We start from the raw sequence: 26,796 nt of genomic DNA, 5'->3' as shown, positions 1-26,796 counted from the left end.
AGTTCTGCCTCTTGGGACCAAGGAGAACAAGCTTGTTGCCTCTGCTTGGTCATCAGATATTTAGAGTGCTAGCATGTCCCAGCTAAGCCTTTGCTAGGTTAAATAGGCCTAGTTCCTTCCACCAATCCTCACGGGGCAAGGTTTCACATTTCTTTCTGGTTGCCCTCTTCCGAACATGTACCCAGCATATCAATGTCCTGCCTAAAATGTGATATGCAGAACTGAACACAATACTGCAGATGTGGTTTGACCAGAGTAAAGGACAGTGGGATTACTGCCCCAGGAGGGTATTTTCCTTTCTTACTTTTCCACCTCCTGTTGCCTTAGTGATTTTCATCACAGACACCCCAATTCAGAGAATTCTGAGGTTAGTCAATGTCAAGTAATAAGAGGGTAATGGTGAATAGCACCTTAATCGAATGATACCAAGATCAATCTTGAACAATTCCCTTAACCTCCCTGGGTCTGTTTCCTCATTTCTAAAATGGACCTCTAAAGTTGTCTAAATCATTTGAATACCCAATGGATATGGCTCCTTTCCAGTTGTTCCAATTGGAGCTTAGTGGTTTCTGGGCTACCTCCAGATGAGTCCTCTAGATAAGTCTTCACACACTCCATCATCCTGAGGGGCATGGTATACTTTGCAAAAGCACCAGAGTTGGATTCGGAGGAGCTCCAGGTTCCCTCTGACACTGTGTGATCACGAACAAATTACCTAATCTGCTGAGCCGGATTTCTCAACTGTGAAATGAGGTATTAATAACTATGGTACTTAACTCACAGATTTGTTGTGAAGCTCAAATGAGACAACATAAAGCAATCTGCAATTTGTTGCAATTCATCTAATCTCACCAAACTACATTTTCCGGTAAGTCTCTCTGTTTTTAGTACTAGAGTAATATTGGGTCACCATCAGAAAGTCAACAAACATTTATTAAGCACTTACCATGTGCCAGGCACATAGGTGCTGAGAATATAAAGGCAAAAATGTTTCCTCACCTCAAGGAACTCACATCTTGTCCAGGGTCACACAGTTAGTGTCTGAAGATGAATTTGAACTCAGATCCTCCTGACTTGAGGGCCAGTGCTACCTGCCCCTAGCTCACATCTTAATGAGACAAGAAGCAAGAAGTCCATAGTACATGTGGAAGGCAATTCCTTCATTCTTTACCTCACCCTAACCCCCACCCTCAGTGATGTAGTGGAAAAAAAACAAAACCCAGTAAGACTGAGATTCTAGTTTCAGCTCCCCTACTTCCCAGGTGTGACCTTGATTGTCACTCAATCCCTAAACCTTAGTTACCTCATTTACAAAATAGGATTGATCATACTTACCCTGCCTAGCTTCTTGAGCACAGGAACAGTTTCAGTTTCCTTTTTTTACCCTCAGCAACTAGCATCTGGTGCTCAGCATCTAACAAGTGCTTAGTAAATACTTAGTTAATTGGTGCTTTATAGGATTGAGGATCACATAAAAAGTGCTATAATGTGGATTTTGTCAGTCTTCTGAAGAAGTTGGCATGAGGGAATTATGAAGATTCACATATACAATACCACTGTTCCTCCTAGGATATTCCAGGCTGGAGGCAGATTTCAAACTTTGACACACTAGACAAGCACTGGACTTGCAGACAGAAGATCTGAGTTCTAGTGTAGACTACTTATGATCTGCATGACCTTGGACTGACTGGAAGGGGAGATATTGGGGATGCAACCTCAAAAGGAATCAATACTGCCACCGCCTCCCCCCCCCCCCCAAGCTAATATGTTCTCCACTTCACACACTGAGAAGCCTAGCTTCCAGGAACAGAAAACTAATGGGCCTTTGCACTGGTCAGAAGATAATCTGGAACACTCTCTTCTATTGGTGGGAAGTCCATCATGGATCAAGTGGAGGATGTACAGAAGGAGGTGAAGGGCTTTGAATCCACATCCTATGAAGTTGCGTTGAAGTTGTGCTTGACCCGAGGGCAGAACCGGGGGCCAGGAAGCAGGATTTGGAGGTTGGACAGCAGGAAGAACTTCCTAGCTCTAAGATCTGTACGGGAATGGTATGGTGTTCAAGGTTCAAAGGGTTCTTCTTCACCAGAAGCCACATGGCCCCTGTCAACAGGTCAATTAACACCAGGAAGGGACTACTATGTGCTGGGCACTGGGTACAACAGAGGACAAAAGCGGTCCCTGCCCTTGGGGAGCTCACAGTCTCACGGGGAAGGGAGACAAGGGCTAGCCGGGGAAAATGGAGATTATCCCGGAGACAAGTCCTGGTGGGCCCAGGCTAGGCCTCGTGGGAGGCCTTAGGGAACCGGGCGGCCGGGTGCGGGCACAACATCCGGAGCCGCGACCCCTAAGGTGCTCCAAGGCCCTGCCCGGCCCTCTCTCGGCTTTTCATGACCAGATGTCTCTGCACTCCCTCCAGAGGAGGCCCAAAGCCTGCGCCTACACGGCCCGCCATGCCCGCTCCGGAACGGCACGCCGGCGGCTCCAGGGCGCCTGCGCCTTGAGCTCCTCGAGCCTCGATCCGGGCCCTAGGAGACGGTCGGAGGGGGCGGGGCCCGTGCGTCGGCCCGGGCGGCGTGGGTGAGGGAGTCGGAGGAGGGCTGGAGACGAGGAGGAAAGGGAGGGGCGGGGGTGAGGAGCGAGGAGGAAAGGGGAGAGAAGGGGGAGGCAGGGGGCGTGGCCCGGCCGCCGGCGCCGCGCTGGTGCCTCTCGGCCAATGAGCGGCGTCCACATGCCGCGGCGGCGAGAGGGGAGGCAGCAGCGAATAAATGCTATTCGAGCCGCCGCCGCCGCCGCCGTCGCTGCCGCGCCGCTCGCTCCCGTCCCCGACGCCGCCACCTTCGCCGCAGTCTCCTCCTCGGGTCACCGCCGCCGCGGCCCTCTGGGGTGGGGGCTCCGCGGAGGGAGCGAGCGCCGCTCCGGCTAGATAGAGCTCCCCGGGCGGCAGCGTCGGGGCGACCGCGGGGCCCAGCGCCCGGCCGGCAGGCGGGCGAGCGAGGCTCGAGGCGCGGGGCCGGGCCGGGCGGCGGTTGGCGATCGAGGCACGGTCCCGGGCTCGGGCAGGCGCCGGGAGAGCCGACCGGAGCGGAGCCGGGCGGGGGACGGCGTCACCTGCCCAGGGGCCGCGGGGGGGAGGGCGCCCGTGGGGTGATTCAGCGCTCGGCCGAGCGGAAGGAGGCGGCCGAGGAGGAGGAGGCGGCGGCGCCGCGGCTGCTGCTGCTCCTGCTGCGGGCGGGGGGAAAGCGCTGGAACCGGCCCTCCCATCGCCTCCTCCGCTGCCGGCGGCCCAGCCGAGCCGAGCCGAGCCGAGCCAGCCGGGCCGAGCGCGTCCTAGCGGGCCGGGAGCAGGCGGAGGCGGCCCCGGGCGGGCTCGGGCTCGGGCTCCGCAGCCATGGAGAACGCGCACACCAAGACCGTGGAGGAGGTGCTCGGCTACTTCGGCGTCAACGAGAGCACGGGGCTGAGCTTGGAGCAGGTCAAGAAGCTCAAGGAGCGCTGGGGCTCCAACGGTGCGTGCCCGCAGCAGCTCGCCCGCTCGCCCGCTGCGGCCGGGAGGGGGAGGGGGCGGCTGACACCCGCCCGCCCAGGGGCTTCAGCCTTCCCCTGCCGGGGGTTACCCAGCCCATCCAGCCCCCTTTGGGCCTTGCCCGTTTTTCGGAGGACAGGCTCCCTCTAGTTGGGGGCCCAGGCCTTCCCTGCCGCCCCCCACCCTTGTAGGTTGCCCGCTTTGCGCAAGAGGGGAGGGGGATCCACGCTTTTCAGCCATCTCCCCATATTGGGGTCTCCCGTGGCCTTTTATCCGGGGCTCCCCCGGGAGGGTGAGATGGCAGCCCCTCCTAGCGGGGTCCCCGGGCTCCCCTCCCCACCTCTGCGGAGGAGGGGGCCGTCGGGGGCCGGGGCCGGGAGTCTGGGCGTGTAGAGTCCGCATCGGGCTGGAAAGGCGGCCTAAGAGAGAGGGAAGATGGCTGACTGGGGCTCCACCTCGTGGGTCTCTCCCACCCGGGCTTCCCCGCCCCGGTTGTCGCGGCGAATCCCCCCACCCGGAGGAACCTTCCCCACGTGGGGAGGGGGGCTCGGGAGGGCCCCGCAGTGCCATGCCTGCCATTGTCGTTTCCCAGTTCCTATCCCTTGACGACCTTTTTGTGCCTCGATGAATCACCCACGCAGCTCCAGCCCTCGTCTGGGGAATGAGAAAGTGATCCATGGGCTGTCAGGAGAAATCGGGCTTCGGGCTTAGAGGAGCCTCTGACCTTCTGGGCTCCCCAGAGGCACCCCCACACACACATCTGGCAGGGGGGTGACCTGGTTAAAATGGCTCCTTTTTTAGGGTCCCCTCCTTAAGTGGCTGGATTTCACTCTGAGATGTAGGCACAAGGTCATTAACCGAAAAAAAAAAAATTGTATCTTTCTGTTAATTGTCACCTACAGGAAGGATGGTCGTTGTCTTCCAGAATGGAGAATGTTTAAATTTTAACAATTTTTCTTACAGAAAAACCGAATGTTAACGTTTTCTTTTTTTCTTTTCTCTCTTGCTTTCTTGCAAATCTCTGCATACAACAGAATTGCCAGCAGAAGAAGGTAAGTCATTGGCTTCAAAGTTTCTTTTCATTGTTTCTTGCCGAGGCTATTAAGATAACTATTTTAATAATTTGCGTTTGTTATTATAGGGAAAACCTTATTGGAGCTTGTAATTGAACAGTTTGAAGATTTATTAGTTAGAATTTTACTGCTGGCAGCCTGTATATCTTTTGTAAGTATAAAACATTTCTTTTTATTTTTTTTTAAGTATTGGTCGGCCAAATGTTGCAGGGATGAAACTTATAAAACTAAAAGCAGAAAAATGGGTAATAAGCAAAGAAGCCACAGTCAAAGTATTTTGTCTTGGTGTGAGCCATTTGTATTTATATAATGCAGACTATTGGTTTTTTTAGAAAGTAAATGCATGCTTCAGTCTAAGGGGTGTTTTGGTTTTTGGGTTTTTTTTTTAACTAAGGGGGTTAAAGCTAATTGGATTTTCCAAAAACATACTGTAGGGCCAAATAAGCTTCTAAAGCCAAAGTTTTGGTTTTTTTAATTACTAGGCGTTTAATTTTATTTTTAAATCTTGGCTTCTCCTTATTAACAGTTTGTAAGATCACATGAAGATGATGATGGGGTCATTGTCATCTGTAAATAGCACTTAGCCGAGGAGTATTCCCAGTTGTTTTCCCTTTCTGGTAATAGCAAGGTGACAGTTGCTTCTGACAGGGACAAGAATGATGACGCTGGTGATGGCTCTGGGGTTGACCAAATTTGGTCACTGCCCTTCTGGGTGGTGGTATGTTCATCTAAATTGTACCCCCCACCCCACCCCCTTTCTCTGACTTGACTGAGTACCAAGCAGATAGAATGCCTCAGCTGGACAGGACAAAGTTCAGCTTGCCCTGATCCATAGACAAAACGTTTGAACTGGGCAGTTTCCTGGTTGTGTTAGCTGGGGAGTCTACGTTTGCATGCAGGAGCTGGTGGGGTTGCTAAGAAACGAGAGAGATGCAGAGAATGAAAGCCTACGGAGGGGATGGGGGCGAATGTGTTCTTGATAAGTTATTAACCAATTTGTTCTCTGTGGGTTATTCTTTTTTTGAGCCCAGAGAACATTTGTTCCGTGTGGTAGATAGAGGCCTTCACACACTTGTAAGGAAGGCTTGGAAAACTCAATTCTCTGGATGAAATAAAATAATCTCATTCACAAAAATGTTTCTTCTCCCCACCACTTGAGGACAGGAAGGATTGGTCTTGATGTGACCACATCTGCTGAGGCGGCATGTGCGCCTCTGATTTTTCAGCCAGGCATGGCTTTAGAAAACCCTGACACAGCCCACTCGAGGTGAACTCCTTGGCAGTTGGGTGTGCTGCCCCATGGGCCACCTTCATCTTTCCTCTATCTTTTCTCTGTCTTATCTTTCAGCAGAAGGAGATTTGAACAGGCAGAGCTATTGACTTAGAATGGCAGGTGTCCGAGTTGTTTTCCAAATGGTAGATCTAGGAGGAGCAAACATTCATAGACACAGTCTTAGTCCTATAAGCCCTTTCCCAGGGAGTGTAGTGCAGTCAGAATTGCCGTGAGTGCCATTAATTACCTTTAGGGTCTGCCTTTGGTTTCTTCTCTTGGAGGAAAATTGAGGCATGATATCACAACAAATGGTTTGCGGAGCCTGGTGAATTGCTCCCAACCTCCTAATATGACCTTTTTCTCCCATATTTTTTTAAACTTAAATTACACAGTTTAACTCCAATATATCTGAGAAAATTAGAATCATCTTTTGTATAGATTAATCAGTTTGCATTTTAAAGGATTAGTAGCTTGTTACCACTAACATGTACTTGCACTTCTAACTGCAAATACTGTGTGGATTCATTCAGGGACTAAGCAGAGCTGCTAATAGTCTTGAATAGTTTACAGAAGGAATAAACAGGCAGCCAAAGCACATTGGAAATGACTTTGCCTCCTTGAACTAATCGCAATTTGTTGAGAAGTAGAATAAAATATGAATTTGATTTAACTTCGCAAAACAAGGCAGAGTGAATATTTAGACTGGTGCATGTCTTACACCTTTAGATGGCTAAAATGGTTTTTGAAATCTCATTTCTGGGCCAACACAGCTTTGTACTTGGGTCTCTTGATGCCACCAGGGACCACTGAGATGTTACATCAGAAGCATGGTCATGTGTACATTAAAGCAAAATTAATCTTAGCTGCTGAGTTGTTGGTGTTGGTAATACCCAAGACAGAGATCAATATTGGAAGTTTTAATTGAGCTCTCTCTCTCTCCTCTTTCTCCCCCTGTCCCCCATATCTATATGCGGAGAAAGAGGGGGAGTCTATCTGTATATTATAGAGTATATTTTAAACTTTAGCATGTGATGGATGTTGAAAGCATAGTTTATTGTAAAAATTTAATAGAGTTTATGGTTTCTGGAAATTCACGTACTCATTTTCAGAGTATTTCAAGCAGCATCTTCTTTAACCTTTCCAAACCACCATTCTTGTGGTCACTGGGAATTGTCCAACATCTTCATCTTTTTTGAATTTTGATTCTCTGATGGCTGCAGTACAATGAGTCTTGTCATGCATTCGAATCTCAGTTCTGTCATTTCATAACTGTGTGACCTTGAGCCATTAAACTTGTCTCTAAGCTTTCTTTTTTCTCATCTATAAAATAAAGAGGTTAGATTAGACGATACTCAGAAAGTTCCTTTGAGTTCTGAATCCTGTGATTCTTTGATAAAAAATGACTAGGAAACAATTTGAAAATGGAAGTTGTTTAAACTTGAGTAGCTGAACCAGGCAGATGTGAAGGGACAGAAGAAAAACTGCTCTGCTGTATGGCTAATCTTCTCTTATTGCATTCTTTTTTTTTTTAAGTGATGCTTAATTATTTCCTTTATTTTAACAAATATATTTTGTTAACGTAAAATTTTGATGTGTGTCTGATAGAGATGGGGTATATGTGTTGTGTAACTGGTTCTGCTTAGATTGTAAAAAATGCACCCAGCTAAACATTTACATGATGTTTCTTGTGCCTGCTTGACATGCTAAACCAGAGAGTAAACTGTTAACTCTGGCTAATGTTCTGCTGTAGCAGAACTTAGGAAATTGCAATTATTTGTACACTGGTGACTTTTAGGGATTTGTCATTTAGTCATTTCAGTGGCGTCCGACTCTTTGTAACCCCATGTGGGGTTTTCTTGATGAAGATACTGGAGTGGTTTGTCATTTTGTTCTTCAGCTCATTTTCTAGATGAGGAAACTGAGGCAAACAAGGTTAAATGACTTGCCCAGGGTCACACAGTTAGGAAGTGTCTGAGGACGGATTTGAACTCAGAAAGATTCGCCTTCCTGACTCGTGCCCTGCACTCTGTCCACTGCGCCACCTGGCTGTAATACTCACCAAAGAGTATATTGAGAAGGCCCTTAGTCTCGAATTATTATGTACGTATGTATGTGTCAGAGAGAGACACACACACATACAAAAGTGAGAACGTAAATGGAGTGACCCTGGCATTCTGAGGTCAATGTTTGATGCTCTCCACCTTTTATTTGTGGGAAAGTGCTAGGAATTTTTTTCTTTTTCCTACATAGATTTACTTCTATGTAGGCTTCTGATAAGCCACAGTTAATCACCAATGTGGTAGTTATTCTTCATAAACTTTTGCTATTTTCCTGTTATTTCCAATTCTCTTCCCAGACTCTGGTTTGCCTTTCTCCTGAACCTCTCCAGCTTTTTCCCCTTTCTAATGGGCCAACACTGATACTTCTCTGTGGCCCCCTCCTTCCCTCTCTCCTCATGTGCTAGAACAGAGGACTGCACTCAGGTTCAAAGAAATAGTTGGGTTGGTTGGACCAGCCAGTTGTATGTGGTCAGCGTCTAGTGTGGTTAATGATGCTGATTCCTGTGGGTTTAGAGTCTGAAATCAACATTGTTTTTTCTGCTTAAACTTATAAACCGTATATGGTTGACTATCTTTTGATGTGTTCTTCCATCCTTGGTTATACTCAAGGCTTCATTATTAGTTTTTCCATTTTATTTGTAATAGAAGTGATTAGCAGCTACTTCCTGTCCTTAAAGGTAAGCCTATTACAGGAATTCTGTCAGCAATAATCAGTACATCTTCAAAGATCCTTTCTATTCTTCCAAAATATCGTCAAATAGAAATCATAGATTCATATCAGAAGGAAAGACAATGAAACTTTTTTTATGGAAAAAAAATTTTTTTTAATCAAGCTAACATGGTCTTACTCTCAAAGTGAAGAGAAAAGTCTAGATCAGGGACTACGAGCATTTATTTAAGCACAGCTATTAAGTGCTAGCAATACATAAGCTAGTCTCTGTCCTCAAGAAGCTTACCTTCTAAAGTAGAAGACGGGTTCCATCCAGAGTACATGGAAGGTACCCTTAGCCTGGAAGCCACCAACTGCTGAGGAAGCCAGGAAAGGCCTGTGGTTTGTTCCTTAAATAAATGTGTGCCTTGCAACCTGCTGCCAAGAAGGAAATTCATCCTCTCTCTAACAAGGTGCGAAGCTTATCTTCAAGTTGCTAATGCCTCACTGACCTTTAAGAAAGGCCCTTGTTCCTCCTCAAGTCCAACAATTTTTTTTCCTAGCTGGAGAATTAAGTTTCCTATTTCTAATATTCTCTCCTTGGCAAGCATTTGGAAGGCTAGCAGTAGAGCAGCTGCGATCTTGCATCTATCACAGTTTATCACTTCCTCAGAGAAGTTCTCTTTTTGGCGCTAGGCCTGATCCTCAGGGGCTGCAGTAGTATGCTGTGTGTCAGAGATTCCAGGAACGGGGGAGAGCGTCCTTTTATACTGTCTGGGCCCTCCTAGGCCCAGCCCGGCCCTTTCTCATTCTCTCCTTGGGGTTTGCCTGCCTCCTTATTTTCAGTATCTTTTTGGAAATTTGGCTGTATTCCAATTTTCCCCCCATTTTTGTCTCTGCCTCTGCCAATACAACCATTAAATAGTAGGCAGTTGAAATACCCATTGGTTAAGACCATACCAATTTCTTATGGCTAGGATTTTAGCCAGACGAATTTTTATTGCCATTAATTCCAAAAAATGTTTGAAAATATACTCATTGCCCATTACCTTGTTTAACTCTTTATTAGCCACTGTTAGTAGCATTTGTTTAAAATACAGAATCTGTGTCCTAAAATATTGCAATGTTTTTCCTCTGTCTTCAGAACCTGTTCTAGTCAAAGTGGAATGCTTTCATTTGAACTCTGTGTTCCACTTACCACTCAGTTAAAGAGGTAGTAGCATGTCATGTTAAAGTTATGGTAGACCTTGTAATGCTAGCTTTGGCACCAGAAGGGTCAGGGTGTTGTCTGCTGGTTTTCTAAACACTATCCCATCCCATCATTAATATAGGATTGGAATCCTGTATTAATGTTTGAACTTGGGCTGTTATTGTAGTTCAGTCATTTCAGTCATGTCCAAATCTCTGTGTGGCCCCTTTTGTGGTTTTCCTGGCAGAGATACTGGAGTGGGTCTGTTTGCCATTTCCTTCTCCAGCTCATTTTACAGATGAAAAAACTGAAACAGTTAAATTACTTGCCCAGGGTCACACAGCTAGGAAGTGTCTAGGGCCAGATTTTAGCTCAGGTCTTCCTGACTTGAGATCCCCCCCACTGTATCCACTGTGGCTCCTAACCACCTGGGGGTTGTGCTTTGTATCAGAATGCCTCATGAAAAATGCTTTTCCTCATATTGCCAGTGTCTAATTTTTTAAAAAATGATTTTAGCTAATTTTTTTCCCTTCCTATTTAAAAAAAAAAACCTCTTTGTTATAAGGGATTGTTTCCTGGGAGAGGGAAAAGGAAATGATGTGAAAAAAGATAGTGACAAAATCTATTCTTTAACAAGTCATTGTGCTACTTGGGAGTAGTTTTATTCTCAACCAGCTTTCAAGAAATCTGAAAAATAAACTTGGGGTAAAAATCCCAGATGTTCTAAAATATCATTGGTTGGTTTTGTTCCCATATCTTATATGCTCATGGCTACTGCTTAAGGGAATTTAAATAACCTTTAATTAGCTGGTCTCTTTAGCATAATTTTCATTACTTGTTTTCCCCTTGGATTGTTCACGAATGGTAATTTGAACTCTAGAAATTGCTTTGAGAATATGGTGAAACTCAGCTTTCATCTTTTTTTAAAGTATGTTATCATCCACATTAATTTAGCAACCACTTCTGCTTCCTTTGTACAAGGCACTATATTGACCAATAGTTCTCAATTCAAACGATTTCAGGCCATTAGCTGGGTTGTTTCTTTACTAAGTTCTTCGGCCCTTTGTGGCTGTTTTCAGTTAGGAGTAGTTGTTAAAGTATCGCTCCAAAGAATAAGACTTCCGAACCCTGTACATGTCAGACTCTGTAACTCTGGATAAGGTAATTGCTTTGTGAGCCTTAGGCTCCTTCTCTCATGCTAGTGGTTATAAAGAAGGTGCTTTGTAACACTTAACTGCTTAAAATTAATATGTTAATCATTGAAAGGGTTAAGAGGTACAAAGTGCTGTGGTGGTTTAGAGAAGGAAGAGATTGCTCTTAGGTTAAGGGAGCCCTCAGGCAGAAATCGGGGTCTCATGGAAAAGATGGTTGATTTGAGTCTTGAGGGATGGGCAGAATTGGACCATCCACCTAGACTCCTGCAGTCTGTCCAGTTCTGCCCACCCTTCAAGATTCCACGAGGCATCAAGCACAGGCTGTGTTTGGATTAGTGAGGAGGCTAGTAGGGTTGGAATATGGGTAAAGAGAGAGGGTAAGATAAGGATGATAGGTCAAGGTATAATCATGGAAGGCCTTGGACACCAGCTAAAGTGGGCTGTACTTTTGTAATGGAGGCTATTGAGATTTCGCCAGATTCTTGTTTTTGGTTTTCTAGCAAGAGGATGGCATGCTTAGAGATATTTTTACTGGAGATTAATTGGACTGTGCAGACTATAGGTGGACAGATTGGAGGCAGTGAGGCTAGGTCATTAGAACAGTCCAGATGAGGGTTCGGGAACTAGGATGGTGACAACCTGTGTCTCAGGCTACCTTGAAAACAAACGTGCATTGTCTTTGCCTGCTGTTCTTGGACTTTCTCTGGAGATGTTAAGAAAAATCATATGGCACCTTGAATTGGAATATAGGCTGATCTGCTCACTGCAGCACATGTCATTTCCTTTGCAGGTCCTGGCCTGGTTTGAAGAAGGTGAAGAAACAATCACCGCTTTTGTGGAGCCTTTTGTAATCCTCCTTATCTTAGTGGCCAATGCCATCGTGGGTGTGTGGCAGGTAAGCCAGAATGTTTACCCTAGCAACTTGACTATTGGGTGATAGTATTAACCCAGCCTCTCATGTTGATTCCAGAAGCAGATCCCTTTCTATTTTAATCTAAGATCTATGATCTGTAGAAATTCAGTAAAAGGAAGCAGTCTGGGTTTTTCAGCAAAACTGGCTCTTTCTCTCCCCTCCTGTGATTTTTTTATTTACATTTTCTCCTTCTGGTAGCTTGCTAAGAAGCTGCCTGGCTTACCAGACAGCTAAGAGATCTTTTTCCATAGGTTTTCCTGACTCCTTGGAAACAGTTTTAGGACCTCAGCATCAACTTATGATTTTGGCATGTGCTTCATGGAATAGATGCGGGAAATTGTTCATCCTAGTATCATCCTAGTATGGTTTCCTTCCGCAGTTTGTTCTCTCTCTTCCCCTGCAGTCACTCACCCAGTTTGTGCTCATGGATTACAATTGAGTCAGCTCGATATTAAGAGCCTCCTGTAGGCCAGGTTCTGTGCACACAGATGAAAAAGAACTTCCCTTCCCTCTAGGAGCATACAATAGATATATAATAAATCAATAACAGTAGTAAATAAACTTAGTGTGACCCATAAGGTAATAATCTACTACAAAAACGTAATATACTGTGTTTCAAAGTCAAATAGGAATGCCTTCTGTATTGTTTTGTGTGCCTGTGGCTTATACTTTCCACATGTCCCTTATAGTGTCTAGGGTAGAGCTAGGCTCAGAGCCCTACAGCAAGCATAACGGGGAGGGGGTGTCAGGGCTAGGTGAGGATTAATGCTCTAGGATGGTAATGAAAGTAGATGGGTTGGAAGCCTTTCCAGAACCATTGCTTTACCTGTGTTCCAGGTAGATGCTAATATACTTGGAGAGATAAGTAGCCCAAAGGTATCTGAAGTTTACCAAGAGTGCTATGACAGGGCTGGCTGGGCAGGAGGGGAGCCTGGAGTCGAGAGCTAGAGAAGCTGTTGCAGAAGCTTGGCTAGAATGGGAGGCACTGACTCCTGCCTGCAGGGCTGCAGAGTGATGACCAGCTGCATTCTATCACTTATTTGCTAAGACTGGCTGCTTGGCTGGCCTTTGACTCGCATGTCCAAAGGCCATTCTGAGCTGGCAGAAATGAGGCATATGGAAGGAAGAGGTGGTTTGCAGGAAAGAAATGGGAAACCAGTTTGGTGGTGGTAGTGGGACAGCAGTTATGGGGCCACTCCATTCACTCACTGGAAGCAAGTGTTGATGGATGATGGGGTGTGAGCCTGGCCCCACAAGCTTTGTAGAATTTTTTTTGGCAGTTTTTGTATTGTCACAGGACTTGACCTTTGTGTGTGTTTCACTAAGACATTGGGGTCAAGCTTCTCTCTCTCCTCTCATCCTTAGCTTCTTGGGCTTAGGTGGTAAGTAAGGATGTTGGCAAAGTCTTGAAAAGGGGCCAGCAAAGTGAGTTAGTCCAGAAGAAAGGAGAGGGAGAGGAAACAAGTGAGTGATGCCTGGAGAGAAATGGTGGGACTGGGGACAATGTTGCCGGGTACTTTAGTCCCAGAGCACTGTCTGTTATTCCCTGTACGCAGTGGGAATGATGGGGGTCCCTGATCTCTGTGTTACGATATGGTGGAGTCAGGACTGTTGGGCTCAAATTCTTAAACTTCAAGACTTAAGTAGTGGGGCTACCATGAAAAATCTCAGCCTCGGAAACCACCCTCATAGGTTTGCTTCCCTAAAAGGAACCCTTGGACATTACAAACGAGAGCTATTGCTGTTCGGCCTTTGACAAATCTTGGCAGTCAGGGGCTGCACCTGGAGTCAGGAAAACCTGAGTTTAAGTTTGGACTCAGGGACCATATGACCCTAGCCAAGTCACCTACCTCAGTTTCCTCAACAGTAAAATGGGGATAATAATAGCCAGTGCCTCTCAGGGTTGTTCTAAGGATCAAATAAGATCATATTTGTAAATCACTTTGCAAACCAAATGTTGCCATTACTACTAATAATAAATTTCACATGATCTGATTTTTCTGGTAACATTTAGAATAGTGACACTTGCCCTTGAAATAACGTTTTTAAATGTTGCTACATTCTCAAAGTCATTGTCATTCAAGGATGAAAATGTGTCTTAAAGAACCCGTTTCTGTTATGATAGCACTGCCTAGTGGATTTGTTCAATGACAATTCACTTTATCCCGAGATCGTATAAAACTCTGCTAAAAAAAAAAAAAAAAAGGCCTTCCACATTCTTTACATTTCCAGCATATGTCCTTGTACCCCACCTCCTGTCTTTAGACATCATTCCCTCTCCATCCCACTGAGCTAGGTTGCTTGTGTTCATTTATGCCAAGCTCCTATACCCAAATTTTTTTTAATTGGCTTAGACATTTGGGGGCTAAACTATACGTACAGTGATTTATCCTAAATCTCCCCTCCCCCCCAAAACAACAGAAACAAAATTTTTTTCCCTCCTAACTTCTTTTTTAAAGATCATGATAGGGAATATACCAAGTGTTAATTAGCTTCGATTAGCCTTTTGTTTTTAGAAACTTGGAATGTTCAAGTATTTCCACATTCTTACTGAGAAAGTTTCTTTGCTCATTTTTGACATGTTTTATATAGTTACAGTGTGACTTACTTGCCCTTTCTCTCAAGAGTCTACTTACATTGTAGCCTTCTGATGAAACTCTTTGCCATATATGTCCTTAGGTAGACAAAGGGAAGTGGCTGTATGAATTTGCCCCAAATTTCTTAAACTTGCCTAGAACCTAGCAACATCAGAGCTCACTACTCTTCCCCATTCCTACAAGGGGGTGGGGGTCATGTAAATGTGACTTTATTGGTTTGGGCTTTGAAATCTAGACCATGTAGCAGATTGCCTAGTTGCATGGAAACACAGGTGTATGTCTCCGCCCATGCATACTTTGAGCAAACCTAATATGCGAACATCTAAATTGGCTTTTTAGAATGTTTGTGTATACAAGACTACTTTAAATTGCAAGATTCCTTATTGCATTTAAACTTAGTTTTTCTCAATTTAGCATAACTTTAATATATTAGTATATTTTGGGGGCGCCTTTTCAGTTCCAATTAGTAGCCTTCTTAAGGTCTCAATCAGCTGTTATGTCTGTGATCCTGTGGATGAATAAATTGGGTAGAGTGAGGCATACCTAAACAACCATTTATAAATCACCTACTGAGTACCAAGTGTTTTTGTTGTTGGCAGCTAAGTGGCGCAGTGGATAGACCACTGGGCCTGGAGTCAGGAAGACTCTGCTTCCTGAGTTCAAATCTGGCCTCAGACACTTACTGGCTGTATGACCCTGGGCAGATCACTTCACCCTGTTTGCCTCAGTTTCCTCATCTGTCAAATGAGCTGGAGAAGGAAATGGCGAACTGCTCCAGTATCTTTGTCAAGAAAACCCCAAATGGGGTCACAGAGAGTCAGACACAACTGAACAATAAACGGGCCAAGTGTTGAATAGATACACAGACAAAAGATGAAGCAGTCCCTGGCCACAAAAACTTCTGTTCAATCAGGGAGACCAATACATTTAAAGGTGTTTATACAAAATGAATCCAAGGTCATTTGTGGGTGAGATACTAGCAGCCCGGGTGTTTGAGAGGCTTCATGTAGAAGATGATGCTTGAGCTGAGTCTTATTAAGGGTGTTTAAGAGTCACAGGAGGAGGGTCAGGAGCATTCTAGTCATAGGGGACATCATGGTGTAAGGGTTGAAGTGATCTGTGTAACACAGCACGAAGACTGCTCAGCACAATGGACCACAAGGGCTTGGAAGGGAAGTGATGTAAGGCAAACTTGGAAAGACCTTTAGAAGCCATGCCCAGGAGCAATAGGGAGTTAGCTGAATTGGACAGGGAGGGACATTGGGCGGCGGAATGTAGTAGGCCTCTCCTAACCTGACATCTTGGGGTTGGGGGTTGTACTGGGGAGAGACCTGAGTCAGGGAGATCTGTTACGTCTTGCAGGAGTTCAGGGAAGAGGGCATGAGCATGAGGTAGTAATGACAAGATTTGGCCTCTAATTGGAAATGTGGAATAGGAGAGTGAGAATGATGTCACAGACACCCAGAACCAAGTAACCAAAAGGATGGCGGTACCCCTCCACAAAAACAGGAGAATGACATTGATTTTGTTGTACATGTTGAGTTTGAGGTGCCATTAGGCATTGAATTTGAACTGTCCAGTAGGCAGGTTTAGAATTGCTGGCACGGGACTGGGAACTTGGAAAGGAGACTGTGTCTGGAGACGGAGGTCTGGTAGTTACCAGCACGCATGGAAATGATGGTTAAACCCACGGTAACTGGTCACCAAATGAGTGTGGAGAAGAGGGCCCAGTCAGCCGACAAGCATTTATTCTGAGCTTCTGCTCTGTGCTAGGTGCTGAGCTAGACATAGGCTACATGTTCCAATGGATACAGAATAAATACAAAGAGAGTAAAGCATACAGGAGAAGACCTGGTGTAGAATGGCGCCTCTGATCCATCTTAAAGAAAGAGAGGACTCCCATGGGCACAAAGCTAGTGCAGAGCCAGTGCATGGGACATGAGGAGCAGAGAGCCCTGACCAGCAGGGAGAAACTTCCAGTGAGGCTGGAAAATTAGGTGGAGTCCAGGTAGTGAAGGGCTTTAAATCTTACAAGAGGAGTTACATATTTTATATTTGCAATAGGGAACCAGTGGAGTTTGACATCTACACTTGAGGAAAACCACGTTGGAGGTAGTGTGTAGGATAGACTAGAGCAGGAAAATCCCTGACAAAAGTGCTTTATAAGATTAAGCTTAATATCAAATGTGGTAAATTGGGTCATTTTGTGATAAATAGAAGATGTCCACAGTATTTCTGGGGCAAAGATTTCTTGGGTTTGTGGGAAGTGATGTGATTTCTTGAAAAAACGGTTAGTGTGTCCTTGGGCAGGTCTCTTAAGGGCTCTGGACCACTTTCTTTAATCTATAAAATAATAGGGTTGAACTAGATAATCCCTAAGGTTGTTTCCAGCTCTCAGTTCTGTGATCTGAAGGGACACCCCTTGGATTCTGGCTTCCTGAAATGCCTTAATGATGACAGGACCAAGGGCATCCAAGGACTGCTGCCACTTTGAACTTTTTTTTGGTCCTGAGTCTCTTTGATCAGATCATAGAATTGCTTCTGTTTGTGGTGTAGGATCCTGAATAATCTTGAATAACTTAATTTCATGAGAATGACCTTGACCTTTGTGAATTATTTGAAACACAGAATGATCTTGACCACACAAGTTTCTGACATTTTTCCAACTATACTTTTAACTCGATTTAGTGGTTCTAAATTTGATTAACTCTTTGACCTAGAAATGGACTTCGCCAGTGCAGTGACAGTAAGAGAACAATAGTTCATCATCTGGCTTTGCTTTAATTAATGGTGATCTTGCCATCAGTAGCACTTCTTAAAATGTCTCTTTTTCCTCCATTTGTTTTTAACTACTAGTTGGTAGGCATTTAATATATTTTTTTTTCTTACAGGAAAGAAATGCTGAGAATGCAATTGAAGCTCTTAAGGAATATGAACCTGAAATGGGTAAAGTTTATCGGCAGGACAGGAAGAGTGTCCAGCGGATCAAAGCCAAAGACATAGTTCCTGGGGACATCGTGGAAATAGCAGGTGAGTAGTTGGTTTGGTTTTTTTTCCAGCTTGCACATCTAAGCATTCTGCTTTGTCGTGTTTTGTTACTCTTAAGTCTGCGTCTTTATCTGTAATTACACCTAAATGAGCGCCCTTGCATATATGAATTATCTTATTATCACATTTTAGGAGTAGGCCAGCATCACAACAGAGCCTTGCTGTTTCCTGAATTATATGTTTCAAAGTGTTTTGGCATCTTCCCCTACACATTGACTACTGAAGTTTTCTGTATCAGATTTGTTTGAATTACTGTATTTGTCTGACTTATGCATGCTATTTGTATTGGAATACTGATATTCAGGAACGGTGCTGAAATTGTTACTGTTTTGTGTTTGATGTAGTGATCGTGTGAAGGCTTTGAAAATAAAGGACATGAATTTTTTTGGTTTTCATCGTCTGTACGGTGTTTAAAAAAAAAAGCCCATTCTTGATCTTACCCATGAGAATTAGGTTGAAGGGATAAGATATCGCTTAGAAATTACTCCTCTCATGAAAGAGCCATGAATAAATATTGTCTTGGAGAATAACTTGTTAACACAACCTTGGTGCCTCCGTTTTCTCATCTGTAAAATGAGAGACCTCTCCGTCTCTGGATCAGTGACTCTCTGGTTTTCAGTAGATGCCCAAACCCTCGGGCTTTAAAGAACAAGCAGAGGACCTCCAAGGTGGCCAGCCTACTTTGTCATTGTGCCCATTTAGTGAGTCATTCAGTCACCTGTCTGGGCGCTTTAGGTCCATCCGCTACTGGAAGCCTTTCCCACCCTCTCAATTCTGGTGCCTCCCCTCTGTCCATCATTTGCTATTTATCCTGGAAATAGCTTGCTTCTGTGTGTTTGTTTTCTCCCCATTAAATTGGAAGCTTCTTGAGGGCAGGGACTGGCTTTTGCCTCTTTTTGTGTCTTTAATAAATATTTGTTTATTGATTTGTGACCGGCACTGTGCATCTCCTCTGTGATTAGCAAAGATGAGATAGCTCCTGCCCTTTTCAAGGGATTTTAGCATCTCATTTACTTTTGTTCTCATGATAATTTCATGGACTTCATTGGAAAGTCAGTACTTTCTCATGGTCTGGCCGGAGGGGAATGGTTAAGTCTACCAGAATGGCAGCCAGTGCAGCTCTTTGCTGTGCCCGTGAGCCTACAGTGGCCTTTGGAAGGAAGTTGCTTTGTCCTGGGGATTAGTATCTTCTGGGGGCTTTGTTCCTGAAGCAGGGCAATCATATTGTACAAGTAATATTGTAACTAGTACTGGTGACTTGAGTACTAGAGGTAGCAGAATGAATGGTGCCAGGAAAGGGAAGTGATTTAGTCACTGTCTGTCTGAGTTAAAAAAATGACAACCACACGTTTCTTTAGTTAACACTGTGGTTTACAGAGCATTCTTCCTAATCTCTCCAAGATGCGAGTGGTATATCTATAAACTCCATTTTATAGAAGAGGAAACTGAGACACAGAGAACTCCAGTATCTCTTCCAAGGTCACCCCACTAGTAGGTGGCCCAGCAAGGAATCAGACCCTTTATTTTGTCTGCCTGCACGAAGTGCGGGACTTCTTACTACTCTGTGGAGGTGCATCTATTAGCAGAGGAGCAAAGGAAACGAAAGTGTTTGTCATTGATGCTTTTGTATGAAATGTGGTGGGTGGTGTGTGCTAAGTCACACTGCATAATTTAAGGGTTTGTGAATTATTCTGACTTTTTTTTAATAAGCCCCTTTTCAGCTTTCTGGCAGAATACACATCTGTCAGCCCCGATGATAGGGATAGTAAGTCATTTCTAATTCCTAACCAGTCTTAGCTGAATTGGTGAGCCACCACTCTTAATTTGCTTCAGTAGATGGCAGTGTTCAAGAGCTGTCTGGGGAAAGATCACAGAAGAGGGCAAGGGAGAAGAATGGTGTTCTGGAGGTCTCTTTTGCAGGGGTAAATAAAGGAGGGTTGGATTATTGTCAGTGGAATAAGGGAAAAAAATGTCCTTTAAGGAAGTGGCACTAGGAAGTCTGAGCTGACTGGCAGCAAGAGTGGGGAGTCACAGAAAAGCAGAATTTGAGAGTTGGGGGCTCTTGGGGCAGTGTAGGCCCAAAGCACTAAGTGCCTCAGCCAGTGGTGAAGCTGGGGTCCTTTGAGTTCAATTCCAGGGTTTTCTTGAAGAAAATCACTACCTTCCAGAGCAGCCTGCTCCACATGGGAACAACCACTAGAAATATTAGAATGTTTCCTTTTTATTTCTGCCCTCTGTGGCCAGAGAGATCAAGTATGATCCCTTCCCCAGAGGACAAGACAGCCTTTCAGGGCTTGAAGACACTTCTGTGTTCCTCCTGAAGTCTTTTTTCCAGGCTCCGCATCCTATTTCTTCAGCCCATTCAGAAGTGGCATGAACTTAAGGCCCTCCACCATGCAGATTGGCCTCCTCCCCAGCTATCTGTTTCCTTCTTAGAATATGGCACCCCAGATGGAACCCAGACTCCACCTGTGGTCTGAGCAGGCCGGAGAGACTGGTCGTCTCACCTCCTTTTTCCTTAAAACATTGCCTCTCAAAGCAGCAGTGAGCTTGTAGTTCATTAAAACCCCTGTATTCTTTCCACCCAATCCTCTTAACTGATTCCCCCACCTTCTGAAGACTTGGAAAGGAATAGAGATGGGTGTAATTTCCTCAGTCCATCATCTCAAGGCCTGGCTCCTGTCGTACTTGTCTGAAGGGGCCTCAGCATCTGAGAGAACTGAGGGAGGTAAGAGAACTTGACCAAGGGGGGTCGGGTGTGTGAGTGTGTGCGAGTGAGTGTGAGTGTGTGTGTCTGTGTGTGAGTGAGTGTGAGTGTGTGTCTGTGTGTGTGCACGTGTGTGTGTGTGTGTGTTTGTGTCTGTACACACACACTCAGAACTGCTCGGACAGGAAATGAGCTGCTGCTACAGAACATGATGTTTTCATGTTCTTTTGTCTTTATGTTCCTTTTCAGCTTGGGGTTGAGTCACCTCATTTGTCTTGCTATTAGCAAAGTAATTAATGCCTCACTGTGGAGTGTGGGGTCACTAATGACTGGTCTTTGTTTGCCTTTTCTCTCTCCCTCGGGAGAGCTCTGCTGGTAGAGGCTCATAGTGTGATTGCTATTTTTAAAAAATCTTCTGCAGAATACTGGGGGGACACCAGCCTTCCATGTTGAGGTTACCACTGAATGAGGCAAGAGATGCAGGGAGGGAGACCTTGAAAAGGCAGAAGTGGCACAGATGCCTGTGTGTTGTCTATCAAAAATAAGGTGCATGTTTAATATAGACCATATGGTGGAAGGGGCAGATTACATTGGAGTATAATAAGATTAATTATGTGATACAAAGGGGTAGGTGTGTGTGCGTGTGTGCGTGCGTGTGTGTGTGTGTGTGTGTGTGTGTGTGTGTGTGTAAAATAGGTGACTGGCCCACAAACAATAGATGCTTGCCAGTTGAATACAAGAGCCTTCTAGAGACTTGAAAATGAATGTATGGGGCAGGGGAGAGATATGTAGTATGGGTTGAATCAGTGACTCAGAACCAATGAGGTGCTTCATAATGGTTAGACTTGTCACATGGCAAGGGTGTGGGGTGACAGTTGGACATCTCGGATACCCCATTGGTGTCCTTGCTACATCAGGAGAAAGCATGGGAGGCTTCCAACATTTGGGGTGGACCCTCTATGGCAAATTTCTAGAAGGGCCTGAATGAGAATCCAAGATAGGTACAGGTAGACAGGTGGATTTCATTCTAAGTAGCTCAAGAGAACAGTCTACTCTTTATTCCGAGTCATAGATAAGAAAGCTAGGTAACCTGGGGCAGTGCCAAGATCCCAGGGGCATTCAGTCCACTAGAGCCCCAGCAAGCTGAAATTGAATCACCTGATGACTCCTGTCTGGGTTGGCCATTGAACTAGTCTAAAATTCACCTAACTGTACTAGGAGGGAGGGAGAGAGAGAGAGAGCTCCCATCTCTTTGTCTTTTACAAGTCTATTAGAGAGACTTAGGAAGATGTTTTTCTATGGTTTGGGTAAACTGTATCCATAGCATTCCATGTCACCCTATCAGAAAGGAGAGTGAGGTTATTGTGGTGTGACTCATTCTTGATGACGCCCTTGTTGGCCCTTTATGACCCCATTTGGTGTGGGGTTTGTTTTTTTTAACTCTTCCCTGACTCTCATCTTCAGTTATATGTTCTAGAATTTTGCTAGAGAATTGAAGTTGAACTCCCTGATCTTGTCCCCGTTCTGTTCCCTGCTTTCCCACATCACTCCGAGTAGCTCAGCGGTCCTCTGTAGTTTCTCTGCTGCCCTTGGTACAACTCACCTGGGCCTGCTGACTTGTAAGGGTGGTGTAGGTGCACTTCCATACTCTCTAGGCCCCTAAAAAGAGCTTGATCAGCTGTGTCTCCCCAGCAGAAGCATTAGCAATTACTCCCTCTTTGCTGCAAGGTAAGAGAAGCAGGTACTGCTTCTATCCCTGACCCAAGTTTTATAGCCAGGGTGTCATTGCAGGGTCCATCCCCAAGACAGCCCCCACTTCTCCCCATCCTGAGTCCTCACTTGGAGGGAGATAGCCCGCAGCTTGCAGACATAGTTCCACTGACCACGTGTCCTTTCCATTCTGACTGGTGCTGGCTTTTCAGTGTGGTCTTTAACTTGCTACAATATAGAAAAAAAGGAAACATACTCTCTCACAAGTAGGTCAGTATTTATAGTTTTCAGTGCATGTGTATGTAGTCTTTCCCTCCACCCCTTTCAAAGAGATTTAAAGGGTATAGTACAGTTGGATGAAAAGAATGACAGGGTGAGTGCTTGAGATGGGGGTGAAAGGAGCAGCTGTCAGTATATGGCTGACTTTTAGTGGGTTGGGGCTTCTGGAATTCAGTTTCCAGGTCATAGAATCTTAGAATCACTGGGTTTGGGGCCTTTGTGGTTTTCTAGCTTTCTGAATTTGTGATTTCCAGGTTATATTTGACCAGGCCCTGAAATGAATCCTTCTTTAGCTCACTCCTCTCCTTCCTTCCCGTGGCCTTCATTCTAAAGTCTGACATGAAGAGAAACATCTCTCTTGACAGACTAACCCATCCCTAAGAGAAAATGGGACATTTTGATGTTGGGGCATGTATGGATGGGGCCTCACCGGACTTGAGTCAAGAGGTGTGAACATCCTGTTGAGGCATGTTTTAGATGTTTTGTCCAAAACTCACATAGTCTTCTAGACTCATTACTCACCATGTTTTTAAAATGCTTTAAAAACACATGTGGTCTTACTCTGTTAATATCTGTAAGGTAAATTCAGGTAATTATAAAAGTCGCCCTTATTCATTGGCGCCTTCTCTGCTTTTAACATCTGTACCTCCCCGTCATAAAAAAAAAAAAAAGCCAAACTTTTGCAGTGTTGTTCCCACCTCCACCTATTTTAGGGCTTCTCTTGGTCATACCATCCCCTCCAGTGGTCATCTTGGCTCTACTTTTCACATCCCAGTTCCTAGAAAAAGCTGCCTCTGTTTATTACGGCTCTTCTTTCCCTTCCCCCTCACTTCTCACCTCTTTGTCATCTGGTTTTCAACCTTACCCAACTGAGACAGCTCTGAAGGCTCCCAGTGATGTCTTTGACCTGATTCTGGGCTTTTTTCAGTCCTTTTCCTCAGTGTGGCACTGAGCAGGGTCATCCCTCTCCTTTTCGGGTTCCCATGACTGGCCTCTCCTCAGACCCTCCTACAGAGGAGGGCCCCAGGGCTCTGAGCTGAGCTGCTTCTGTCCTTACGTACAAAGGTACTCTTGGTGAGCTCAGCTGCTCTCTTTGGTTCAGGCTTCATCCCTAGCAGTCGTCTGCCTCCCTGATCTGGAGAGTTGGCTTCAGACTTGCATCCTACTTGCAGCCTATTGACCATCTCCATTTAGGTGGGTCTTGGCAGGACTCATGAGTTCCACCCAGCCCTGCCTCAGAGCCTTCTTTCTCTGTTGAGAGGAGGGTACCTCCAGGGTGGGCCGCTCTCACTTCTCCCTTCCCCCCTCATTCGCTGCCTTGTGCCAAGACTTGTCACTTTTGCTCCCCAATATCCCTCGGATCCCTCACAAGGCCATCCCCCTCATTCCGGCCTGGATCTCTACTTGTCATTTGGACTTTTAAGTCTACATTCCACAAAGCTGACTATTTATCAAAGCCACTTTTCTGACCCTGATGCCTTCTTCCTCCAGGATGAAGTAGAGGTGCCCCTGGCATTCAGAACTTGGTACATAGGAGGCTTATAAAATGCTTATTGATTGATATTCTAGTCAGACTGTCCTTGCTATGCCATGCACTACATTCCTCTCCTGCCCCCAGGCCTATGTGTAGGCTGTCACCCAGGCCTAGAATGTCCTCTCTTCTCACCATCTCCTCCAGGAAGTCTCTCTCAATTCCCTCAGCCCCACCCCAGGGTTTTCATCCTCTTCCCACTCTGTCGGAACCGCTTTGTGTCTAGTGTGATTTTTTTCCTGTGAATTTGCAGTATTTTTCCCACCCCCATCACCCAAGTCAACTCTTTGAGGTTAGAGAACTTATATTTTAAGCTCTGTATCCAAGTACCTAGCACATAGTAGGAGCTTATAAGTTGCTGTTGAATGGGTAAAAGAATAATAGCTCATGTTTGGTGCTTTAAAGTTTACAGAGTGACGGGGGAGGATGAAGAATTTAACTTGAAAAAAAAATATGCTATATGTGTATTCAAGTATGTTCTATTTATGACTGATTTGCTTAGAAAATTCCCTTTAGATGAAGTAGTTTGTGTACATTTAAAGCATATAATGTAGGGTTAATTATCTTTGTTTTGTTGGCACTCAGGCCACAACTTAAAGGCTTTTCCCTCCACAGGCATTGGTATCAATAGTATATGTGGGGTCATTCATATCAGCAGCTGGGCGGGTAAATCAGACAGATGGCAGTATCCCTTAAAATGTACTGCCTCTCGATCATACTAGGCATTCAAAATAACTGTATACATTCTGTGAAACTATATTAACATTATGAATTGTCCAAAGGAGAACTGAATCCTTGAGGCTGAAAGAAGGGTGTGATGTGTTGTTTGCTAGCAAGCTTGTCCAGACCTAGAGATGAGACCCTCTCAGATAGATGTAAGCATATTGGGAGCGCCAGCCTTGGACTTAGCATTTACAAAAAGATGACCATATAAGGAATTGATCGAACATCTCTTCCTGGGATACCTATTGAAGCATGAATTTTTTAGGCAAGATGCCAGTGACATTTGTATGTCAGAGTTGAATGGCAAAAATAGCTGAAGGATAGGCCTCCCATTTCCATTCTGATCCCCCTCACCCCGATTGCCATATCAGGAGCCTCAAGCTTGAGGCTGTAGTGAGTGATTCAAGATTTGCAGAGTGATTATCTGTAATCTAATATGGTCTCACTTAAATTTGTTAGGGTTTTTTTCCCTTTCTACTTTTAGTAAAGAAGAATAATTCAATTGGAAACAGCATATTGGCAGTTAATTACAAACGTCTTTTCTTTCTAAAGATAATTTTGTGTCTGATTTACGTGATTCAAAGTAATAAATTGAATGGGGATCAAGCTGATAAAAAGTTGCTTCCTTTCTGCCAAAAGTGCGACATTTTAGAAACTGTGTATCTCTTGAGTTACTCAACTGAGGAATCATGGACTCTTAATGCTACAGCGGGGTGTTGGGCAGTTGCTAGAACTTGGGCCTTCTCCACTATTACGTACACATTCTCAGTGAGCTGCTTTGCAGACACGGGCCTTGCTGTTTTGTGTCCAAATCCTCCAGATGGGGAAAGAGATAATTTTGTAGTCCTTGGTTAGGAAGGCCCGGGATAAGCTCAGTAGTTTTACGTATTCCCGATCTCTCTACGACTGTGGTTTGGTCAGAGACTGGGAGAACCATTATTACAGTGGAGCCGAGGACCCCCTCCTAATGGACTAGGTGCTTCAGCATTCTTTCTGAGGAGAAACAGGTAAAACAAAGAAAAGGAGGAAAAACAGATCTCAGAAGTAGCTTCTGCAAAGGCCTCAAAGAAAACAGATTGGCAGGTGAAACAAGGTCTTGACCAGCACCTGTATATTGTTTAAAATTGGCACTTTCCAGCACCCCTCTTCATGGATGAGAAACAGAGAGTGAAAAACCAGGTCTGATTTTGGGAGTAATGAACACACAGGGTTTTAAAAGCTTTCAGTAGGATGACATCATCCCGGCAGCTTCATGTTAGGCTTGTGAATTGATGGGATTTTGAATGTGCTGCTGAGGTTGTTCACCCTTGGATGACCCCAGGGAGGCTGTGGTCACCACAGGACAAGGACACTGATGTTTGCTGAGCGTCCGGAGCCAGTCTGTGTTTAAGGTTAAAATTTGTATCTCTTGGAGATGGTGCACTTTGCTAATGTACACTCAATTGCATTCACTTCAGAAACATGTTAGGAAGGGGATTGTAGTTTGTGATCTGCAGCCTTCTAATACCAGGTGCTCAGTAGTGACAGCTTCAGAATTAATTCAAGAGGAAAAAATCCAATTTAAAATAGTGGGTTATCAGGAGTGAAATGGTGTCTAACGGACAAACTCCTCACTCAGCTCATACAGGAAATCACTTTTCCCAAGCCGTTGTGTGCGGCAGAAAGCTGGGTCCTGCAGAGGCCCCTGAGCCACTAACCAGCGGGGTGACATTAGAAGATTGTGCTGGCAGAAGGCAAAACAAGCCAGAATTAGGAGGAGCGTATTGTGGGTTTATCTTGTGCGTAATCTAAAGTAAACTGTGTAAGCACTTGGGGGCATTCCACTTTGACAGGAATACTGATTATCAGGCAGTAATAGTTTATGAAGTGCCCACTATGTGCCAGGCTATTGAATGCTGGGGATACAAGTGCAGAAAAGAAAGTCTGTGCCCTCAAGCAGCCTACCATCTAATGTGAAGACAGCACACACAAGGAGGCTGAATGGAGATGGGCTGCTGGGGAAAGAACTGAAGGGGAGAGGGCAGTGCAACCAAAGGAGAGATGAGGCAAAAGTCGTGTTTTGAAAGATTAGTTTTGTTTAGATTAGATTTGTTAAAGCAGTTTTTTATTCTATAGGTAATAGGGAGTCACTTACGGTTACTGTGGAGAGTGAAATGATTGGCTATCTGCTTTAGGAATTTGAATGTATCTGCTTTGCGTAAGGTTGGGAGAGGGAACACTGGCAGTAGGGAGACCAGTGAAGAGGAGGTTCTTGGAAGAGGCCAGGCAAAGGGTGCAAATGGAAAGGACATCTAATGCAGCCTCCTCTTCTTAGAGCTGAAGAAATGGAGGCCTGTGACAGTTACTTGTAACCTCTGACCTGAC

The 26,796-nt window shown here is 45.0% G+C and overlaps 1 protein-coding gene across 2 annotated transcripts in view; it reads left to right on the top strand.

The window, feature by feature from the left end:
- The first annotated feature begins 3,259 nt into the window (after window positions 1–3,259).
- The window catches only part of ATP2A2 (ATPase sarcoplasmic/endoplasmic reticulum Ca2+ transporting 2), a 60,856-nt gene continuing 37,319 nt past the window's right edge, over window positions 3,260–26,796 (top strand). Inside the window, exons 1-5 of one of the 2 annotated variants that reach the window (XM_072600489.1) lie at window positions 3,260–3,509; window positions 4,561–4,578; window positions 4,668–4,750; window positions 11,715–11,819; window positions 17,326–17,464. In XM_072600489.1, the coding sequence (XP_072456590.1) occupies window positions 3,392–3,509; window positions 4,561–4,578; window positions 4,668–4,750; window positions 11,715–11,819; window positions 17,326–17,464 (463 nt within the window). In that variant the 5' untranslated portion in view covers window positions 3,260–3,391. The remainder of the gene's footprint in view (window positions 3,510–4,560; window positions 4,579–4,667; window positions 4,751–11,714; window positions 11,820–17,325; window positions 17,465–26,796) is intronic. The other variant, XM_072600490.1, reaches the window with a different exon arrangement.

The sequence above is a fragment of the Notamacropus eugenii genome, chromosome 4 (genome assembly GCF_028372415.1).
Source record: "Notamacropus eugenii isolate mMacEug1 chromosome 4, mMacEug1.pri_v2, whole genome shotgun sequence".
In the NCBI taxonomy this organism is placed as follows: domain Eukaryota; kingdom Metazoa; phylum Chordata; class Mammalia; order Diprotodontia; family Macropodidae; genus Notamacropus; species Notamacropus eugenii.
This window is presented reverse-complemented; position numbering and strand designations above follow the sequence as displayed.